The sequence below is a fragment of the Oryzias latipes genome, chromosome 17, assembly GCF_053564925.1.
Source record: "Oryzias latipes strain Hd-rR chromosome 17, Olatipes_Hd-rR_3.1".
Taxonomy (NCBI): Eukaryota; Metazoa; Chordata; class Actinopteri; order Beloniformes; family Adrianichthyidae; genus Oryzias; species Oryzias latipes.
The window spans coordinates 7,014,278-7,037,808 of NC_136253.1; the positions used below are offsets into that span (position 1 = coordinate 7,014,278).

General features: G+C 42.3%; 1 protein-coding gene across 1 annotated transcript; it reads left to right on the forward strand.

Moving 5' to 3' along the window:
* Positions 1 to 1,607: 1,607 nt before the first annotated feature.
* Positions 1,608 to 22,169, forward strand: LOC101155143 (potassium voltage-gated channel subfamily B member 2-like). Its single transcript, XM_004078713.5, has 3 exons — positions 1,608 to 1,879; positions 4,073 to 4,805; positions 17,378 to 22,169. The coding sequence occupies exons 2-3, from the start codon at positions 4,221 to 4,223 to the stop codon at positions 19,352 to 19,354; spliced, it is 2,562 nt and encodes an 853-aa protein (XP_004078761.1). The 5' UTR covers positions 1,608 to 1,879; positions 4,073 to 4,220; the 3' UTR covers positions 19,355 to 22,169.
* The last annotated feature ends 1,362 nt before the right edge of the window (positions 22,170 to 23,531 follow it).

Here is a 23,531-nt window from a genome sequence, read left to right on the forward strand (position 1 = left end):
AAAAGCAGGATTTCTTTCTGTGATCGAATCAAAGCTACACCCTCGGTTTGCAGACCAGGCCTGGTATCAACAGGAGGAACTGAGCCTCTGGATCATGTTCATCTGTTTGAGCCAGAAGCACCACATGGTGCAGTTCCTCAAACGACCACTGGAGGGTGGTTTCACAAACTACCCATGAAGTCTCGTTTTATTTACTTGTTTTAATCATCTGTTTTGATGTAGTTATAAATAGGGTTTTTTTTTCTTCGTTGTCACCATTTAGAATACCATGAGTGATGTCAGAGATGATCTGTTAACTCAAATGTGTAAGTTAATAACATCCAGTGGGTCACAGCAAGACAATTCTATAGGAATTGTTTTGCTCCTTGCTACACCGATCATAATCTCAAATGGGAAAAAAAGCCTGAAATCTTAAGCAAACAACAACGATCTAAACAGAATGCAGACCCAAAGATTTGTTCATCTTTTTGCCTTTAAAGGTTTAGCTTGTTCTGTGAAGAAAGGTAATTCTGAAATGATTTCTCGTTTAATTTTTCTGATCACCTTCAAAAAAGAAGAATACATTTTGACCATCTGATGAAATATTACTCACCAGTAAAATGAGAATAAACATTTTCATGCACCAAAGTGTTTAAAATTCCAGACTGATAGACGTTTGGGGAAAAACAAATCTACGGTCTTTGTACGTCTTAGAAAAAAGCTATTGGAACAGTTCATGGTGTGGATATTTTGGACATTTATGAATGCGCTGTTTTAAAAGTCAGGTTTATTGAAATTAAGGGAACTAGTTACACTCAAAACAGCACTCATTATGTTTAAAGGCAGAAAAATAACTTACTTCCAGTAAACATACAACAAATGTTCAAGGACAGAGACTGGCTTACGATCGAAGAAATCAGCTGAACTTCAAAAAGGAGTGCATTCAAAAAAGAAAATGTGCTCGTAAATTTGAGATGTGGGTTTGTGGAACGGGTTGGATGAAGATTTAAAACAAACCAAAAGTTTACATGTATTCTAGAAAACCTATAATATGTCACTGATGGAACTTTCAAAGGCTAGAAATGATCAATAAGAACAAGAAAACACATAAGCAATTGAAGGTAATGTGAATGTTTTAAGTAAAAATAAAACTAAAAATGCACAACGTGGTGTTGTCAAAAGGGGTGGAATCATACATGTCTTCTACCCACACCGTTGTTGTTTGATCTGCCTATTTTAAAATCTTATAAATAAATAAAAATGGAGACATTTGAATTGAAAATGTGTTTAACTCTTGCTTGGTGCTTGGTGGGTCCCATGTGTAGAGTCTAGTGATTCATTTGTTCTTGTTTCCTGAAATCATTTCCTGTCGTTAGTTATGTTGAAACGGGGCCTCAGGTGCAGAGGCGAAAGGGGAGGAGCCTGTCGGCGGAGCTCAGGTGTTCTGTTAGATCAGTGACGTTTTTTGTTTCCAGAGACCGATGCGGCTGAAAGGAGCTCTGATGTGGAGCTGTCCTTGGTGCTAAAGCCTCAAGCCAATTAATCTCTCTCACACACATCCTTCCTCCTCCTCCTCCTCCTCCTCCTCCTCCTCCTCCTCCTCCTCCTCCTCCTCCCTGCCCCCCTCCCTCCGGAGCTCTCCTGCCGGTCGCTTCACATTCTCCTCCATGTTCCTGTGCGCGTTTCTGGCTGAAAACCCCGCAGCACCACCACTGTCGACTTTCGGGCCAGAACGCGGAGGATGTCCGGCGGACAGCGGCTTGTTGTTGTGACCGGCGGGACTGGGCCACGCGCGGCCGCAGAGGCGCGCCGCCGCGGGGGGAACTGAGGCGCTGCCATGGTGGGACGTTCTGCTCCACCAAAGTTGGAGTTGTAAGAAGTATGAGCCGCTTCTGCAGAGGTAAGTTCTGCTCAACAGGCCAGCGTTTGGGGCGGGAAAGAAAGGAGCAGTGGAAGTTTGGGAAGAAGCTCCGCGTCCTGCTCGCTTTGCTGCTCTGAGGCCATAATCACCTGCTTAGGTTAATCTCCTGACAATCCCTTCTTCAAATGGACTTCATGAGAGGTCGGTGTTTTCTGCCATTTCTCTGAATTGTAAGACCCAAACCCTCGACGAGATGGATGCGCGTGTTTGTTTCTGCGACTTTCTGCTGGATCTGGCTGTACGTCAGTCTGCTGAGACTGAGAGCTTCCTGACAGGGGCCAGCGTCCTCAGGGTGTCCCACGAGGAGATGGACGGTCTAAAATTAACCCGCAGACCTGAGCCAGAGAACATTACACAAGCGGATAAAGATCTGACGGAGTCTGACGCTCTGCTGCTGTGGAGGACTCACCAAAAATATTCATCAGCCAAAACCTGAAGGGCCACATTTCCACATGTTCCAAGTCTGTGCTCGTTCTGCTGCGTTACAGCTGAGCTTTGCTGCTCAGTCAGAGCTATCAAAAGGGATAGATTACTATACTGCAGTTACTTTTATCATTATAGAGGGCTTGACGACAAATTAGCATTTACCTTAAATAATAGGCAACAACTGGACATTAATATCTTCTAAGGAAACAGTTTATTGTTGGTAAAGTGCTGATCTGTCCGTACCTCTGAAAAAGGCAGTATGGAAACTACAACCAATGACACAGAGGTCCCTTTTTCTTTAACATCATGTCATGATCTTTAAATTCAAGAAGATCAAAAAAGAAAAAAAAATCTGGAATAAAGTAAAACATTTTTTTGGAGACCAAACAGATTCATTTAGCTTAGCTCCTCTTACTGGCTAATCACATCGACTTAAAACAAAAGGAAGACGAACCAAAACCTGAAGTTCAAATAGTTTAAAACAAAGAAGCTACTACACAATGGCTGAAATGACTCCTCTTAGACGGACAGCTTTGAGCTTTTTTTGGGGTGGGGGCAAACGAAGTCATATGTATGAATGCAAAATTCATTTGCAGCATTTGGATCTACAAAACCAAACAGGAAATTTGGCTCAGTTATTAAAGTAATAAAAACTCAAAGTGGCTCTTTTATCTTTTGGATTTTCATCGTTTTCAGAAACGGTCTTCCTGATATTTCTGTTATGACTGAAGACTTATTGCACTGATGACACGTTCTTATGAATTATAGACATGGCAATGCTTTTTACCGCCACATTATCTCACAGTTCCAAATTAATTTTTAAAGCACCAGAATTTCCAAAACACGTGTGTTCATGTGACGCACATGTGCAATAAAGCACATTAGGACCGAACTGTAAAAAGCAAAGTGGATGTTTCTGATAGAATAAGCATGTATGCAGGGTTCTGTGAGCCGTGCTCGTTCTGTGCACAGAGGCTGACCTGTACCTGACCTCGACCACGGACACGTTCAACCGATCAGAGTAGCTACTGTTTCCTGGAGGAGTTCTGGGTTTGTAGATGGAAAGATGTGGGCTGGAACCAAAAAAGTGTTTCCCAAACCCCCACTCTGAAGGCTAAACTCCTCCATCTTCACACTAACCCAACGTTGACCTCCACGACAAAGTTTAGCCACATTAAGAGCGCATATTAGAGCCTGATCACACAGCGTGCATGGCGTGGGCGTGTGGAGTAATCAGCTGTGGATGGGACGTAATGGTCGTGGTTTTAGCATTTGAGTGGCATCGCGTTTCAGAAGTGTCACAGAATCAGCCCGGCGTAACCATGCGCTAAAGATAGATCCAGATCTATTCTGCTTCTGCAGCTGAAACCCCAACAAACAGGATCAATCAGACAAGAAGTCTGCCATTAGAAGGCAGATAGAGGCTGCTGGATTTTCAGAATAAAGCAGGCCTGTACCTAGTCTGCTCCTTACGGTCACCACCTGGAAGTGGCAGAAAACTTCCAGGTTCTAGTCATCCAACGAATAAACAGAACTGTCCTCAGAGAAGAACTCAAACGTCCGTGTTAAAATATGCTGAGATATAATAAAGCCCCCCCAATAACATGGTGGGAGCATCCTGGGTCTGCCATAACTCACTCACGGAGACCGTCAAGGGTTCAAACTCCTGATCGTCGGCCTTCCAGGAGGAAGGAACAGACAGAATCTGGGAGGCTGCGATTGATTGGTTTCTGCTCTGTTTTCCAGCTGTGGATTTCTCTGGGACTGCGTCAGCCTGAACAGCGTGGTGGGCCTGAAGAAACCCCCCCCCTCCGAACCGCCACCTCTTTTTCAGTCCCTCACCAGAACCACCTTGGTTTGAGGTCCTCCCCTCAGTCAGGCAGGCAGACCAATCATGACGGAGAGAGCGTCCTTCAGCACCCCTAAAACTGCCCCAAGGCCAACTGCAGCCCCCCTGCTCCCCCCCGAGCCCATCGATATTATCCGCACCAAGGCCCGGTCCCGGCGGGTCCGACTGAATGTGGGAGGTCTCATTCACGAAGTGCTGTGGAGGACTCTGGACCGACTGCCCCGGACTCGCCTGGGACGGCTGCGGGACTGCAACACTCACGAGTCGCTGCTGGAGATCTGTGACGACTACAGTCTCCCCGAGAACGAGTACTTTTTCGACCGGCACCCCATGGCCTTCTCCTCCATCCTGAACTTCTACAGGACAGGGAAGCTGCACATGATGGAGGAGATGTGCGCTCTGTCCTTCGGCCAGGAGCTCGACTACTGGGGAATCGACGAGATCTACTTGGAGTCTTGTTGCCAGGCCAGATACCACCAGAAGAAGGAGCAGATGAACGAGGAGCTGAGGAGGGAGGCGGAGACGCTGCGGGATAAGGAGGGGGAGGTGGAGGACCAGGGCTGCTGTCCCGATAAGAGACAGAAGCTGTGGGACCTGCTGGAGAAGCCCAGCTCCTCAGTGGCTGCAAAGGTAACCCTGCTGCACACCCCACACCAGTCCACCTCAGACTGGCCAGTCCCTGTCAGCAGGGGGATGGAAATGCCCCCCAGGCCAGATGAAGGGCAGCTCCAGGTTCACATGTTTACATGGAGATGCAGGGCGGCTTAATTGGGTTTGAATTTCTTCACTAAAGTACAAGCTTAGATCCTCTTAGATTTCCTATTTTTAAGATAAATCAATGAATTTCTCAGGTTTTTCTCCTCATAGAAGTGCTGGATCTTTTGTGCACTCGAGAACAGAAACGTAACTAAAGCCCCAAAGGTTTACGTTTTGTATTGTTACTTTGAAGAACAATTTCTGTGAGGTTCGGTCTTTGAGACGTTCTCCAAGGTTTCGTGACACCAGCAGCTCCTCTGAGATTTTTGCTGATGGTCACATCTTCCCTGGGGGGTGACCTGCAGAGGGAGGACTGATTCCTGTGGAAGAAAAGGAGGGAAACTATCTGAAGCATGATGGGTTCTCCTGCTGGCATCCACAACATTTGGTTCAGAAGCCAGAGTGAGGGGCAAGCACAGAGCATCATGGCATATTCCCAATCTGCCTACACAGAGCCAATCAATATACACTTGGAACATCCGAAGCACAAAATGTTGAAAAGTTAAGGTCAAATTAGTCAAATTATTATTTCTTTTTTCACATTCACGCACATTACAAGAAGTGGATACAGAAAGTAGAAATGAAGAAAAAGATGACGGTTTCTGCAGGAGCTGAGCTCTATTGGAATTAAATGTGTGGTTTTGTAATTCTTAAAGAAGCTCGCCGCCATACTTTCTGTTTGTCTTCTCCCGATTCACCTGAGCATGCATCCCCAGCTGTGCACAGATGTGCTCAGCTGTTGGGGCTGCTCCACAGTCACATGACTTCTCACCGTGGGATGTTGCGTTTGTGAACATCCACAGTCAACACCTTCACGCCAGCGCAGAGATGGACGTTGTTTCAGTGGTTGCCTCTAAAAATACCTCCAGGAGCCATGTGACCCCCCGTGGAACTGTGGTGTCAGCAGGAGGGAAGCGGCTTAGGCCGCCGCTCTGACATGCACCGTGCACTTCCTGGTGACAGGAGCTGATTAGAAACTCGTGCACTTCTGTGCACGTGGAAATGTTCCTTTCATTCAGTCTGAAAATGTCACATTCGACAACTTCATCTGCTCCCCCTTCACCTGCTGAGGAACTTGGGAGGGGGGGCAGCGGTTTTGACAGCAGAACGGCTTTCATGGTCACCTTCCCTGGACTGACAACCCCTCCCCCCACACAGAATGACTTAGGAGTACATCTTAATCCCCTCAGGGGCTTTCAGAAGGACTGCAGAGAAGCTAACTGTTGGCAGGTAGAATGGCATGTCCTGTTCACCAGACAACCTATGGGGGGGGGGGGGGGGGGGGTGCGTCTGCACGGTTTTTCCATGGTAACCAGGAGGACATGATGGAGCATGTTCACATGTGCACACTAGGACCTATAAAGACCTGACTGTGATGAGGTGGATGTTTTGTTCAGCATCTGATCAGACATTTGCCCCTCACATTTGTCTGCTAACTTTTACCTTTCTGGAAAACATTTATGGATGTCACTTTGACAAAGTTATTACACACATAAGTCTAAGAAAGCAGTGGGTCTTTGTCCAAGCATCTAGAATAATGTAATACACCAGGGCGGAAAATAGGCTGGTCTGGTCCGTAGATCTGGCAGAGGTAGGCTGAATCGCCTGGAAGATCAGCTGTGTGGCAGAAAAGCAGCTGCAGGCTAAAGTTGGGAACCAGGCAGAACTTTATCTCCTTATTTTAGCGTCTTGGTGGTTTTTAGTGTCTTATTATTTCTGGAAAATGTGATCTACGTCCTTCTCTCCCCTCACATTATCCGCTAATTCTGTCACTTCCCTGAACAAAAGCTTTGTGTCGGTCGCCAATAGAGCAGCTGTTTAGAGTGAAAGACAAGAGCCTTTAGAGTATACTTTAAAAAAAAAACCTTTCTTTCAACCTTTTTACTTTTCCATGCACAGCAGCAGCACGTGATTTGCGTGTTTTTGGTTTTGTTTTACACATTTTATTTTGTATTTAGTGGTTGCATTGTTTTGTGTTGTATTGCTTCAAATTTGTGTCAAAAGGGAAAAAGCTAAAATTTTATATACTAGTTAAAAGCTGAAAGGTAAAATAGCTGTTTGTTTTTATTATTTATTTTGAACGTTTATTTACAGTCAAGATTTATTCTCAAAGCATTTATCTGCATTAAGGGTGTAACAATTCATTTGAACATAATTAATTTCATAATTTGTGGTCGCTGACACGATTCATATTCGATATTGATTCAATATATATCGATCCGATCCTCTGACCTAAAGTGGATCCAGATCATCTTCATCCAAACTTCCAACAGTCAGACTCAGACAGAAATTCCTGCTACTGAACAGTGAAGTTTTCCAGATTCTTGGATTTCTTCCAGATCATCAAGTGGAAATGAAATCTGTGTCCAAACAAACAAGTAAACTAGAATGAATGTCAAATCCATTCACATGTTAGTTTCCTAAAGTTCACCCCACTGTTGTTTTTCCACATCCAAAGAATCCAAAGGGAAGATTCTAGACACTGGATGGTCACATGACTTTATTTAAAGTCTTTCCACACATTGGACTGGAATGATGGACTGATCCGTGTTCATGACGTCACATGAGTGTTGTCTGCTGTGATTGGTTGTTTTTACCTTAGAGTAAATAAACCTACAGTACCTCAATCAAAATGGAATCTAGGATTGATAATAATCAATTTATTTCATTTTATAAAATGATTTTATAATGGTATAGTTTGATTTGATTCAGCATTTCATCCTGAACCCCCCACATGTCTGAATCCAGCTGATCCACACACACATGTGAACAGGACCAACAACCATGACAACTGCAGCACAAACACAGTTTGTGACCAAAACTCTACAATCAGAAATGAGTTTTTATGAAAAGCAAGTTTTTGTTTAACAAGTTTCACAAGACAAGTCCATGTTTAAAGCAGCCTGAATGCACACTACAGTTCTTACAATTATTCATCAACAGATGTTACTATTTTTTATTTAACTGTGACTCAGAGAGTCAGTGAGGGAGGGAAAAAGACACAAACCAAAGTGAAAAACTAAAGTCATTTATTTCACTCCAACTCAGTTTTGGGGGAAAATTGGTAAAATTCCCAGAATTCCAAGACTCATTAATACATAAATATGTATTTGTAATCTATTTTGTTTTGAAATAGAGCCAAAAAAGAGAAGCTAACATGAGTGGAACATGAACTCTGGCTGCAGCATTTTTTATTAATTAGAGGTAGAGTTGTAACGATTAATGGACTAAATCCATTTATATTGTCAACCAGATGGATCTGTCAAATTAACTTATAGCATCATAAAATCATTTCAAAATGAAACAAATTGATTATAATCGATCTTGTAAAATAACATTTGCATTGAGACACAGTAGGTTTATTTGACCCTATGGTAAAAACGACCAGCAAAGTCATGTGACCATCCAGTGTCTAGAATCTTCCCTTTGGATTCTCTGGATGTGGAAAAACAACAGTGGGCTGAACTTAGGGAAACTAAAATGTGAATGAATTTGACATTCATTCTAGTTGACTTGTTTGTTTGGACACATTTCATTTCCACTTGATGATCTGGAAGAAATCCAAGAATCTGGAAAACTTCAGGAATCTCACTGCTGGAAGTTTAGATGAAGATGATCTGGATCCACTTTAGGTCAGAGGATCAGATCGTTCAAAATGAACCAAAATCAACTGTAAATGATATGAATCGAATCGTTGTTGACATGAGTTCTCACACCCCAAACCAGAGAAGAAAAATAAAATCGCAGCATTAAAACCATGAAGGAAGAAATGATTAAACTACCTTCTCTGCGTCTCTCTGACAGAATGTTTTAGAAAAACTGCAAGGATGAAGGACAGCACTGTTAGAAACTTCATTTATGTGGAATCGAAAGTTGAGTCTTTATCAAAAAACCCAGAAATTTCCAGAAGTTAGAACAAAGTTCTAACTTTTAGGAGGTTCTTCTCCTAATATTCATTGCCCAGCTGACAGACAGTCTTGACACCCCCCTCCTCAGTCATTTTAAAAAGCCCATAAAAGAAAGTCTTTAGATTTAAAAGAGAGGAAGATTTTCAATCAAAGGTTCAAAGCTTTTCTTACAACAGACACTAAACAGACAAGACCCATCACTTTTCAGATCAGAAAAGCTGTCAGTGTTTTATCAGTTTATGAACCAACAAAATGCTCTAGTGCCACATCCAACAAAGTTGCCATACTAGAGATGCCCTGCCCTGGAGAGAGGCAGCCTCCCTCCCAGTTAAAACATGTGATCATGGTTCGTCTGAGGGTTGTGTTTGTGTCATGACAGTTGGGTTTGTCAGTAGTTCTTCATTCGCATTAAGATTTAAACAACTGGAAATTCTAACTCAATCTTTCTGTTGTGGTCAAATGAATTCATCCGTACGACGTAACTGATCCAAAACAGCAGATAATGAAAAATAACACATACAAAAGAAGTGTCCAGCAAGACGTTGTAGAGTCTAATGGAAGGAAGGAAATGTCTGTGAAAGCGCTCCTTCCTGACTCAAACCAAGTTTCAACTTGAAGCTCCCCGTCTCACATCCCAATGACCGTTACTTTCTGCACAAACCAAGAACAGTTTCATCAAGATGAGTGCAGCAGTTTAGCCTCTAACTTCCCCAATACCGGCACTGTTACCGGCACTGATACTTTATCTTGAAATATTTGTTTCTCAAAAGTTTTTGGGAATACAAAATTTTTGGTTCTTAAAGTGTTTAATAAAAAACTGGACCGAGACGTTCAGCAATTTGAACAGAACATACATCAAATAAAGAACATTGAAATTAGTAATGGTATACTACAATAAGAATAAGAAGGAAACAGTAATTAGTACAGCATTTTCAAAAAGCTACTACAATGTCACAAAAATAAAAAACAGCAACACCACAAACATATTTGTAAAATAGAGGCATTAATAATATAACAAAGCCTCTAGTAAAAGCTTAAACAAATCAATACTGTAATACAGTTAAGTATATCATATTAGTTGTCACTTACCTACGTAAGTGAGTGAAATGTTTTCTCCACCTTTGACCTGTTGCTGTGCTGTTTACACAGACAGACAGTGTTGCCAGATGGGGCAGTTTCCTGCTCCAAAAGGGAGGGTTTTTGCTCAAATTGGGCTGTTTTTCGACCAATCTGGCAACACTGCCGACAGATAAACACCCAAAAGTGTCGATCGCATCACGCTAGTATCAATACTTCACCTTCGTATTGATACTCAAATTGATCTGCCCACCCTTAGTAAACATGAAGTAATAAACAAAATGCAAACATGACATAAAAATTAGTTTAGTAAAAAAATCAACAAAAAAGCACAAATCTTTGCACCTTAGTTCCATTTCTCCTCCTGATCCTGCTTTGATTTTCTGTTTTTTTATTTACCTTTTTGAAGTCGTTTGACACTTTGTGTGTTTTGTAAAATGTTACTTTCACCACAAAGTGTTATTATTACTATTATTTTGACTATAATTATTACATTTTAAAACACAAAAAATTATTTATTTATCAAACAAAAATTCTGACACGAGCCCCTTCAGAGCTGAGGGGGGTCAAAGTGAGCGCGCTGGATTGGTCAGCAGATGACCGTGTGTGCGTGTGTTTGAAACTAAAGCTCATATTCATAGACATACACAGGCAGGAGCGTCTGCAGAAAAAGCAGCTTCCAGAAATACATTCCCTCCTCATATTGATCCAGGTTCAGCTTTCTCCGCTCCCTTTAACCGCTACTTGGATGTCTTTAGTTTTTTTTGACTTCCTTCTTTCCTCTCAAGAGATGAGATACATGACCTCAGCAAAAAGGGGTAAAAATCCACCGAAGCGAAGTCTGAAGCCGGGAAAAGTGAGGCTGGAGTTTGACCTGTCACTTTTCTTGAACTGAAGAGGCAGGTCACATGGAGGAGAGTGACAGATTGAATATGAGAGATGCTGTGGTATGAAAAGAGTTTGCCTAAAAGGATCTAAAGATAAAGATGAGCTGTGGCTTGATGAAGGCCTGCATCACTAATGTAGACCGCTGTGATGAAGACGAGCAATACTGATCCGATGAATCTCAAATGTCAGGCTTCGATTAATTCTTTCTCCACTGAGCTGCTTCCAAAGCAGCTTGAGTGTTCCTGGTACTTCTTAAAATCTGTCCTGAGCGCCAAGGTCACAGCGTTTGGCATCCATTAAGCCATTAAGATGCTGAAGAAGAACACACGGTTCTCTCTCCTCCTTGGCTCCATCTATCTTTCACACTGCTGGCCTCTGTGGGGGCTCCTGGTTCCATGCTGGGACCTGGTTTAGGCTCAGTTTGACGCCTTACAGGATTCGCTAGGAAGCCAGTAGAGTTCAGAGAGGGCAGCGGAGCAGCAGAGCAGACGTGACTCTGGGAGCACGCGTCGCACATGAGCACAGGAACGGGTTCAGATGTGGCTAAAATCCCTCTGGATGTGTTTTATTCTGTTGGAGGGCTGAGCCTAAAGCTGGAGTTTCTGCCATGACATCTGTGAGCGAGACAAACCTAAACTGTTGAGCTTAAGCTCACAAAAAGAAAGAATAGGATGTTTAGGGGTCTGGAGGAAGCAGCTGAATGGATTCCCCTGGTCAGGGTGTTGGGGGGGCAATAATATACATAAAAGACAAATAAGAACGCAACAAAACACAATTCCAAAAATGAGAGTTTTTAGTTGGCATTTCAAACTGCTAAGGTCTAATATCATCCGCAATTCTGCTGGAATGTTGTTCCATAACTGAGGGCCGGCGATGGAAAAGCACGATCACCGCAGTGTTTCTGTCATGACCGGAGCACACGAAGCAGATACTGAAGCCTCAGACCAACTAATAAATATTTAGATCATATTTTGATCTGCTTTCATCCAACCACTTTAGTTTTACTGATGCAGCAGGAAGAACCCATCTATTGGATTTTAAGTGAAGTTAACCCTTGTGCTATCCTAGGCACTTTAACATTGGGAGTTGGGTCATCTAGACCCACTAGACAGTGCGTTGAACCTTTTTTCTTCAATGATTTGTGATCTTCACTGGTGTCCATGGATTACATGAAATCTTTCCACCTTTATCCACCTTTGTCATGGTAGGGAGAACTCGTCAATGCAAGGGTGGGGTCATCTAAGGTAGCACAAAGGTTATAAACAACAACAACTTGCATTCAAATCAGATCTAACAGTTTGCACTTTAGGGATGCAACATCAAATCAAGCCAAAAACACCATAAAACCCAAGTGATTTGTTGCATTCCTGCTGCGTACCAGTATGTTTACACGGAAAATGTCAAACAATTGTTGTGTGGAATTTAAAATTGTGTGTTTATTATTTTATTACATTACACAAGGCTTAGCATGAGCCAACTGAAAGGTGTTCCTTCATTGATAGTTTCTTATAGGTAAATTTAAAAAAAGAATTTTAGTGAGGTTTTTGTTTTTGTTGTAAAACACAAATGACACATCGAACCAAAAGAAATCCGTGACAGAAAGTGAATCGTTCCGACCCTACTATCCATCCTGGGGTTTAGATTTTTTTTGTTTATTCTTAGAAGGTTTATATGGATATTAGGTCTGCACTGATTTCCTAAACAAATGTTTTACCCCTGACTAAATTTGTTGTTGTACTTCCAATCTTAAAGGATTTCTAACAACTTCCTGGAAAAAGGCCGGAAAATACGCCATGAAAACAAATATTCTATTCCAAACAGTAAACTGTGTCAACACACTGGAAAAATTGACTGAAGCAGACAAAGAAGAAATATGCTTTAAAGCAACAAAAAAAAGTCTCCAATCTTAATTCAGTAATAATTTCATTCATTCATCTTCTGAACCGTTTTTTCCCTTTCGGGGTCACTTGTGGGTGAAGCCAAGGGACATCCTGGACGGGTCGCCAGTCTGTCACACACACAATTTAGAGAAACCAATGAACCTCTGAAGCATGTTTTTGGACGGTGGGAGGAAGACACCACAAGGCCTTTAAGGAGCCTCAAACTTAATGATTAACAAATGACAAAGCTGGAAAGTAATCTTTCTATGATTACTAGAACTTTAAAAATACTACTCCATTCATGAACTTATTTATGTTTAATAAACCTTTCCCCCATGATAAATCGGCTACATTTTGGGTCCTGCACCACCAGTTCCTTGACAACAGTGTTATGAAGCTGACCAAGTTACACAGCAGAAAAATGGGAACAAAAGAAGTTAAATCGAACTTTAAGGCCGTGTCACACAGCCACTCTGCACATATTACACGGGCAAAGATTAGTCATACTTGAATATACGTGGAAAAAATGAGAAAAGTTGTGGTCTTTGCATGAAATTTTCACAGATGAATCACAATTGAAGCATGTTAAACCAAGGAAGAAGTACAAACAAACAATGCAAAGAACACGTAAATCGACATAGAACATTAACATGAATGATTATTGAGCTGTTTATATGCAATTCCTGACTGATTCGTGCATCAATTGTGTAATTTGAACATGAGATGTGCACCGTATACATGATATAAAAGTTATACATCGGTGGTACATGGGTAAAAAGTCTGTCAGATAAAGGAAAATGAAAGACACAATGCATAAAAATCACGCGCATTGTGTGAGATTTACATTATAAATAAAGGAAAATGGCCGACGAATTATGCATCAACAGAAATTAACAGAAGCCTGAACCTTCCGGCACAAAGTGCGTTAATTCTGAAAATGCACACTCACTTCAAAGGCCTTTAACTCACTTATGCCACGGTCACTTTCAAAAGAAATAAATATTCAACCAGTTTTTGGTACTTCATTCCTGTTATTATTCCAGTTTAGATGGCTTTCTTCGCAAAAAAGCGGACTATGTGTTACGTGGTGCGGTGCGTTGTCATGTTGTCAGCACCGATCTCATCTGCAGCGGCAAAGGACAGCAATATCTATGCTGATGGTCACGATGGGTAAATAAAGCATCAGTTCAGAGAGAACGTTAATCTCTAACCGCTTGTTTGTGTCCAGATGATGAAGATGAAGGTTGTTTTAAAGAAGCCACCGCAGAGATACAGAACATTTAAGCTAGCTGACCGGAACTACTTTTTTATATATATATTGCAATTTTCACTGTGGATTATCAATTTATAATGCAAACCCAGCAGCCAATCAGAATCGAGTATTTACCTGGACCATGGTATAATGGTGCATGAAATACATAAAATATGCGCAAACTTCGTAATTCTCAACTGACCATAAATTCTGAACAGCTCAAAACCGAATTCACGTAAAGACCCGTCGGCAGAAACACTCTATGGACATCTGCGCACGTCGACGAATGACGAACGCAAGAAACACGTATGAACGACGTAGATCACGCATCATGCATCACAAAAGACCAAAATTTCATACTAAATGTATGAAGAGGCTGTGGGACACAGTCTTTAGTTTTGCCCCAACCTTTGTACCCTTCACTATTAGTGCATAGATTTTATAACAAGCTGTCAAAAAATTGTTAACAAATATTTAACATCAAACTATTGAGTAAATATCAATGGTGATGGTAACTTATTGCAGGCCTTCCTGTGGCTCCTTGTTGTCAGATGAAGGATTTCCACAACACTTTGTATTTTTTAAACACAAACTAAATAAAAGATACGTTTCTCAGTTCATCTTCCTGAACCTGAACTCTGTGGAATCAAGTTGTTCCACGTTGCAATGAAAATGTTGCTGAATGTCAGAGTGAGACAGAGATCATTAGCGGCTTTATGCCGATTCACTCTGCCCTCTGTGAAACTGAGTCGGGTCTCTGTGAAGAGGTCGTGAACCCCGGGGTGGCCTTCTTCTATCTACAACAACACAATAACATTCATGTATTTCATCTTCTTTCTTGGGGTTTCCAGCTATTGATTTATTCTGTTCTGAAAGGAAAGAATGAGTAACCACTTCTGACCTCTCTCTATCCTTTCTATAGTTAGCAGCACAATCCTATTACAGTTATCCTGGAATGTCCTAGCAGAAGCTGCAGAGGAAGACTTCAGGCCCTCATGCTTCTCCTGCCACAGTTTCAATGTTTCACAACTTTCGGCCCCATTTCAACATCACATCTCTTTCTATTTTTAAATGAAGGATAAAAAAAAGTCTGGGCCCTGCTCGTTCATCCGTCATCCGTACCATAAAATCCAACAATGAAACACAAAGAGACATTTTTTTCCAACATTCAACCAGGTTCCAAAAACGTTCCTGTAAGCTACCATTTCAAAACGCCCAACTGTTTGACCAAGAGACAAAGAACAAAGAGAGTTAATGTTCCAAGTGGCAATTTAAGCAATTCTTTTTGAATCTTTCCAAGTTGAACACGGCAGACGTGAAACACTCAAAGAACAGATAGAAAATGCAAAGTTGGTTTGTTGAACTTGATCACTCAGACCCTTAGAATTCGGGATCGTACCCAATTTCTCCAAAAAGATGTCAGCAAAATGTGTTTTTGTTCACACATCTTTAGTTTATGATTCATTTTATTTTTTAAATATTTTTAGAGGGTTTATTTTTTACTTTTTTTTACAACGGAAGCGGCAAACACAAATATGTTACCATAGTTTTCATTCTGAAACTGGACAATATTGAAATATTACAGAGAACATCCTAGTTTTTTTTTTAGCTAAGGAGTGTCAGTTTTCTGTCACCCGTCAAAGCGTCAAAGCTTCTGTCTTAGAGCTGCACAGAGGAAAGCAGCAGATATTTGAGCGACGTCCTCTAGGAAGATGAGACCAGACTGGGAAGGTCAACAGCAGCACATCTGCACAAACAACTAAAGCCTACTGTTGGGCACGGTGGTGGTGGGTTGATCATGTGGACTGATCTGCAGCCACACCACTCTGTAATCAGATTATTCAAATGTCAGGCCGTGAGACAAATCCTGTAAAATTATAGTGGAAAATAGCCAAATCAACGTTTGTTCCTCCCTGAAATCCAGAGTTCAGAGAGGTGTGAATCTTTACCTGAATGCTGCGGTGGGACCTGAAGAAAACTGGACGTGTGAATCCCCGAACCCTCATGTAACTGAAGATATCTAAGCTCTCCATAAGGATGGGAATGTGTGTTTCATTCTGAAGGACAGACCTCATTCTGGTTGGGACATTTTAAACTTCACTAGGAAAGTTCTGATTTGATCATGTTGGAGGATTAACAAAGATGAGCCTGATGTGTCTTCTTTAACCTAAAGGCCCGTACACACCGGGACAAATTTCGCGCGCGATTTTCGCAGACGTTTAACGCCTCGTTACTAAACAAAGGGCACCAATGTGAGTGTGCACACCGACACGAAAAAACGCAACGCGTCAAAGCGTCACTTTTTAAAAAACGCCTCGGGTTCGTTTTTTTGGTTTGACGCATCGCGTCAAAATCTATTCGACCAATGAGAATGGCGCTTTTGCACACGTGTCTGGAGCCTCTGAAGTTACAGTAAAACACCACTTGGGGGCGCTCAAACACAAAACTGCCTTGCTGAGCACACATACCAGCGAAGAAGATAGACGCCGAGTTGCATCTACACAGCCGCGATGAAATAATGACGGACATTCTAAAATATCCCCGAACCAAGCACCAGTTGGAGCTACTGGTGTTTGAAATATTCATGTTTTCTTTGTATGATTCTGACAAGCGTGTAAATACTTGCTCTCTTCTTCTGAGTGAAATGCGACTTTAAGATGCGTAAAGTTGCGCAGCGCCACCTTGTGTACAGGAGTATTTCTGTTTACATTAAGCGCCATCTAATGTCAGGGAAGGAAATTGCATGTTCGCTCGGCTCATCGCCAGCGAAAGTCTCCTGGGTGTGAACACAAAAAACGTGGCGAAAAACGCTGGCGAATAACGCCTGGCGAATATTCGTCCCGGTGTGTACGGGCCTTAAAACTACACATTTTTGCATCCAGTCGCTACAAACACTCAAAGTTCAGACTGGATCTACTGAGGACCTTTGAGTACATTTTCAGGAAATAGTTGTTCTCTTCCTTATTGGTTCATTATTATTTTCCAGTAATATATGCTGCTTTTAGGGGAAATCTGAGGTTACAACCACTTAGAGCAAAGATCAAAGGCAAACAACTGTCAAAAAGAAAGTTGTTTTCCTAAAACATCCCATCCTGAGTGGACGGTTGTGCTTCAAACTCATGTTCTTGTTGGTGCAGTCAAACTTTAAAGTGATGAATTACAGATAAAATATTATTTCAGGAAATGCAGTTCTTAAATATTCCAGGGTTCAGTTGATTTTATTTCAAACTGAATGCAATATAGAGTGAATGATAAAGCAACGAAAAACTTCACTTGTTGTCTGTTCAATTTACTCCATGAAATGTGCAAACTAACAGCTCAAAGCTGACAAAGAAGAGAAGAAGACACAAACATCTTTGACTATCAATATCGCTTTGGATCCAAGACGGTGAACGGTTTTTCTGCCACAGTCCTAAAGAAAGTTTCTTCTTTGTCTTACAGATTCTGGCTGGGATCTCCATTCTCTTCATCATCATTTCCACCATCTCTTTATCCCTCAACACTCTCCCTGAGCTTCAGGTCGTGGATGAGTTTGGTCAGTTCAGCGACAACCCCAGTCTGGCACACGTGGAGGCCATTTGCATTGCCTGGTTTACCATGGAGTACTTGCTCCGCCTGCTCTCAGCTCCCGACAAGTGGGATTTCATCAAAGCTCCGCTGAACATCATCGATTTACTGGCTATTCTGCCTTACTATGTGACCCTCTGCCTAACGGAATCCAACAAGAGTGTGATGCAGTTTCAGAACGTGCGCCGTGTGGTCCAGATCTTCCGGATTATGAGGATCCTTAGAATCCTAAAACTTGCGAGGCACTCTACAGGCCTGCAGTCTCTGGGTTTTACTTTGCGAAGAAGCTACAATGAGCTGGGTCTGCTCATCCTCTTTTTAGCAATGGGCATTATGATCTTCTCCAGTTTGGTGTTCTTTGCTGAGAAAGACGAAGATTCCACCAAGTTTACCAGCATCCCTGCGTCCTTCTGGTGGGCCACCATTACAATGACAACTGTTGGGTATGGAGACATTTATCCACAAACCCTGTTGGGCAAGATCGTAGGGGGACTCTGCTGTATAGCTGGAGTGCTGGTCATTGCTCTCCCCATCCCCATCATCGTCAACAACTTCTCTGAGTTCTATCGAGAGCAAAAGAGGCAAGAGAAGGCCATCAAGAGGAGAGAAGCTCTAGAAAGAGCCAAGCGAAGTGGAAGCATTGTTTCCATCAACCTAAAAGATGCGTTTGCTCGTAGTATGGAACTCACTGACATCTTAGTGGAAAAACGAGAGGACAGTAAATGTCCAGTTGACAACCACCTGTCCCCGAGTCGTTGGAGCTACCACAAGCATTACTCCAACACAGAGACGTGCAGCCCTGGAAAGTCCCAACACTACCAAGAAGTCTTCCAGCAGCCCTCCCCTGGGCGAGGAAAACTGTCCCCTAACAGAGCCACTGCACAACCCTTCAGCATTAGGGAGGCAGAGGACGGTTCGAGAAGAACAACTAACATCACAGGAGAGCGAGAAAAAATGATGCAGGAGCAGATGGGCATTCAGGTTTTGACCTCCTTCCAAACACCTAAACAGGGTTCTGCTGGAAAAGGCTCCAACATGGCTGACGAGCTGTCTTTGGAGAGGGGAGAAAGGAGCTCTCTTCTCCCAAGGGTTGAAGGAGGTCAGACTGCTCCCAGGCAGCAGCGCATCCCCCCTCCTTTGGATCTAAGTAAGATCAGCGCCACTGAAGCCAATCTGTGTTCAGACATCATCCGGCCAGGAGCCATCATCAAAGAGGGCTTGTATGAGTTTTTGTCCAATCCCAAAGAAGGACCTTTGACCTTACAGGGCTCAGACAGCTGTTCTGTGGCAGCCGACAGCGTCTGCAGCTCTGCGCAGGACCACAGCGGCCCTCACAAAAGGAAAGTCCTCAAGGTGGATTTCATTGAATCCCATGATGACATTCTTATGGCAGTGATGACTCCTGTGGCCACCTCAGCCCCCGTCGGTTCAGCAACGTTTGACGAACTGCTTTCTGATGACATGATTTCCAGAATCTCTGCCTCTCCCAGCTCTGTGACACACGACGCAAATCCTCAACCCTCGTCTCTGGCCCCGCAACCTGTCAGTCCAGGCAGCCCTCAGGGGGGAGGGGAGGGCTCAGTGGCCAGGAGCTTAGAAGGTGAAGGACAGCTCATGGGTTTAAGTCATCAAGGGAAAAATCACATGGAGAAGTCTGCTGTTGTCTCCAGCAGTGGTTTCAGCCCACTGGCATGTAAAAGCGCCGCAGTCAACTGCTCTCAGGAAATGGTAACAATGGAAAGAGCAAATGATGGAGCTGAACAGGAAGAAGAAGCACAGACTGGGGACAAAGGAGAAAATCATATTGCTGTTGATGGAAGCCTGTCACCAGCTTGTGAAACTAGCATGTGAGCTCAGAAGGAAAGACTGAATGACAGAGACGTGCTCAGACACCATCACCTGAACTGTAATGGCACAGCTGTTTTCCTGGAGAGAAAAACACTCGTCTCATTCCAGAGGGGAAGTGTGCTGCTGAAAGATTACGCCGCTGACGCGTGCCATCCAGAAGCTCAAGTCTACGCCTTCTGGTTCTACTAAAACCAGCACAAGCGTGTGGTCTTCCCATGCTGTGACACTCAGGCTGAAGGAAAACAAGGCCTGGGCTTAGTGGTCTGATTTGTGAACATCCTCAGGATCAGGTGTCAATCATGCCTGCTTCAAAGCCAATTGATCAAAATGAACACCAAAGAAAGAGACAGCACAAAAATACTTATTTTTTATATTAATCAAAGCAAATTAAAAAAAAACTTTTCTTCAGGTTTTTAAAATTACAAACAAATTATGGACCTCATTAACACTGCTGTCACTCAGTCAAAACATGATTATATTATGAAAAAAAAAAGAAACACAACAAGGGGTTGGTATTTGTTTTGTCTTATGGCTCTTTAGATACTTGTTTACTTTTTGCTTTTATTGCTATTTTTTTCTATCACATTTACCCGCAGTGACTGCAGGATTTCCAGTCAAAGATACAGAAAACAAAGATTGACCTTTGTTTATATGCACAACATATTGCACACCATTCAGATCCTAAATAAGAGGACACCCGTTCAACAGGGGGGGCTCCATGCTGTTGGGGGGAGAACTGTGGCCCACCACAAATGTTGTAGTCATGTTTGGATTCCTTCTTTGTGGGTTTCACCAGCTGTAACCTACTGTCCTCAGGCATGTGGTTTCACTCTTACTGGTAACCCATCTGTGTAGGCAGATGGATGGATGGATGGATGGATGGATGGATGGATGGATGGATGGATGGATGGATGGATGAACAGGTAAAAGTATGGGTGGGTGGATAGTTGGATGGGTGGATGAATGGATCAATGAACAAGTAGATGTATGGACAGATTGAATGGATGGACGGACAGAGGGACTCGATGTTGGCATGGAGAAGAATGCCGTACGCGTTGGTGTGTTCTTCCGGGCAAGAAGATCAAACATGAAGAAGTGCTGTAAGAATTTTTTTTCTGGTCTCTGTGAGACTATTTCTTAAGGGATTGCTCTGTTGCATCTGAAACTGGGCCTGACTGAGTACCACTGAGCAAACTAGAGTCAGTATTGCACTTACAGCAGCACGTGGAAGCTGTGAGTGACTTTATTAAACACAATGAAACACCCTTAACTCACAGTGAGGGAGAAGGTTCCCCTTAGCAGGAGGGAGCTTTGACAGGGAGCACAAGAACACGTTTGCTTAACAAAGGGTAATAGTGCCCCCTACTGGCATTCTTATGATACAGTGATTCTCCATTTTTCTGCAACCAGCAGCATCTTTGTTTGTTTTAATGCTGATCAGCTAAGTGTCAGTCAGTATCAGTCAGTTCATAATGGACCAATCACAGGCTGATAGCATGGGTCACTTTCCAGACAAGATCAAGAGACTTCTGCAGAGTTGTGGAAGTTTGAAACCCTGTGCCTTTTCATAAATTCATTTATGAGAAGGTGGAAGAATACTTGTAAAAAAACAACTATTTTCTTTTTTTTTGGTCTTTTCCTTCTTTTTGATTGTTCTTGTGTAGATGTTTTGTTTTCACATCCTAAGGTTTGTAGAATTCCTGCGTTGTTTTATTGTTCTACCTGCTTTGTTCTGATCTGCTCAGACCTCAGCTCAAATAGTGGTCATGGTGTTGTCCCATCATTCCTGCACATCATGCTTGGTAAAAGGCAGTGAAACTCATTGAGTCATGGGATTAGAATGAGCACTGTTGTCATAGGGAGGTCCCAACATCACTGTTTATGATACTGTGGAGTTGCAAACAACAATTGGACTTAGATGATAGATCTTGAGTGTGGACGTGATCCAGCAGTAACTTCTTAGTCCTTTCCGCAGCCTTTGCCAAGTGCTCCACTCCTAAAAAGCACAAATAAAAAAATACCGTAAAAAAACTGTACAGAAAAATTAATCTAAATGTTATTTTTATGTAGAAAGAAGCTGAGACCAAGTGAGAAACATCGCTGTGTCCAGCAGCACAACTGTTCAAAAATCGCTTGATAGTCAGCAATAATCATCGCACTCTTTGTCATGTTACTGATACTGTTAATAGAAAGTAGGAACCAGAGCTGGGCCATTTTAGTGTGAGGCCAGCTCTAACAAAAACTTTCCATTATGTGAATAAAGGCTGGGATGTTCTGCAAACATCAACAATACCTGAGCTGATGGTTTTCCTAGAATCCCTTCAAGTCTCTCACAGGTTTTCCGTGTTCTCGTCTGCTGATGGTGACATCTGTCAGTCATGAGAACGGTGTCCCAAAAGGGTCACGAAGATCAAGACCGAGCCTGTGTGACAGTGACAGCTCTGTTAACAGCTCAGACTGTTGCTCCTTGAACGGTCATCGTCTAAAAAGGTACCACCGCGAAGTATAGGTCCTCTGGAAAACATCATTTCTCAGCTACAGAACAGGAAATAGGCAATGCTCAACCTCAGGCTTTCAAAGTGTTTTTACTTTTGCCTCAATTGAATGTCCACATGAATAAAAGCACGTGTCGTAGTGTGTCCTAAAAGTTGGTGTGCATTGCTGCAGCATGATAACACAGATGGGTCACATTACAGTCCTCCACCCATATCTTCAGGTTGTTTGACTGTAGCGCGCAGTCACCATGACCGTAGAGAATTGTTGTCAGGAAACTGTTGTTTCCTGAATGCTGATTAAATAAAAATCTTAATGGAGGTGATTTTTTTGGTATTCCTTTAAAGAAGCTTCACTGTGTCTCTCACAAAGATGTGTAGTAACAATAGTAGGTCCTTTCCTGAGCCTTTAGATGGTTTAACAACAGCCATTATGGCTGTCTGTGCAGTTAAACTATGAGCACAACTCAAATCTAAACCACAACCAGCATCCACTTTGTTATAAGTTTGTACATATACCAACGCTGAAATAAACTAATCAAACCCAGGATTTGCTAAATAAAAGTGTGGAAACTTTGTTTAAGCTGTTTAGGAGTAAAACTATCTGGACAAAAAAGCATATCTGGACAAAACACTGATGCCAAGTGTTGTATAATCTTTTACCAGCTGATGCATTCTATCTGAAAACAAACAGCAAATCAGGAAACAGTCTTTACTCACAAATGTTGATCCTAAAATATGGAAACATTTTTTTTTAGAGCTAGACCTTCTCTTTAGGGACAGACATGTTTTTTTGTCTTCTCTATATTCATTACATTGGACACAGAACAGAAACTGGACAGGCAGCCACCTTACTGCTCATTTCTGGACTCAAACAGACAGATTAGAGAGACACGTTCCTCATTGTTGGAGAAACAAGGCAAAAATTAACAAACAAAAAAAACAACAACTATATTTTCAGGGGGCAATTTAATTTACTGGAACAATGTTTTATAGTCACCATAGGTCTTGTGTCCTGTAGCATGAAGGACTCCAGTAAACTTTTGGACATTTAGTTAACATGCTACCTCAAATGGAGCAGACAAGGATAAATAAGCCTTACTAACATAGCTGTGACACTGACCCAGAGACCCAACGCATTCTGGTGAGAGTGGCTCTGCAATAGACTGATGAACTGTCCCACGAGTGGCTGGGACAGACTCCAGCATCCTGGTACAGGACTAGGCAGGTGATGGACGGATGTCCAGCATGTCTGAGTTTTTTGGAATAAAAATCCAAGGGCGGCTGTTTGAAATTGCCTTACACCTCACACTATAGCTGCCTATTGAAATGCATTCCATGACTGCCGTAACAATTCAAGAGGTATGCTGTTATTACACCTGCAGGAGGAGAAAATAAAAATCTAAAGTGACAAAAGTACTTCTGAGTGTTTTACATTCAGATTTAGTTCAATTCACAATTTCCAACAGTATAGTTTGTTTTGGCCAAGTTGAGTCAAGATTTAAGCGCAAAAAAATGTGAAACCAGAAAAGTAAAGAATAAAAGCCTCTTGAAGTTTGGTAGATGTAGCCTAAAATTTTACCTGGCAGTATGTGTGGATATGTTCTCTATTAGACTAAGCAAATTGTGAAATATAGAACCATGACAAAGGGCTCATTTAGCTTTTCTTTACTGTTGCCAACATTGTG

Coding starts and splice junctions, on each gene's coding strand:
- LOC101155143 (XM_004078713.5), top strand. CDS start 4,221: ATGACGGAGAGAGCGTCCTTCAGCACCCCTAAAACTGCCCCAAGGCCA. Junction 4,806..17,377: donor GCTCCTCAGTGGCTGCAAAG/GTAACCCTGCTG, acceptor TTTGTCTTACAG/ATTCTGGCTGGGATCTCCAT.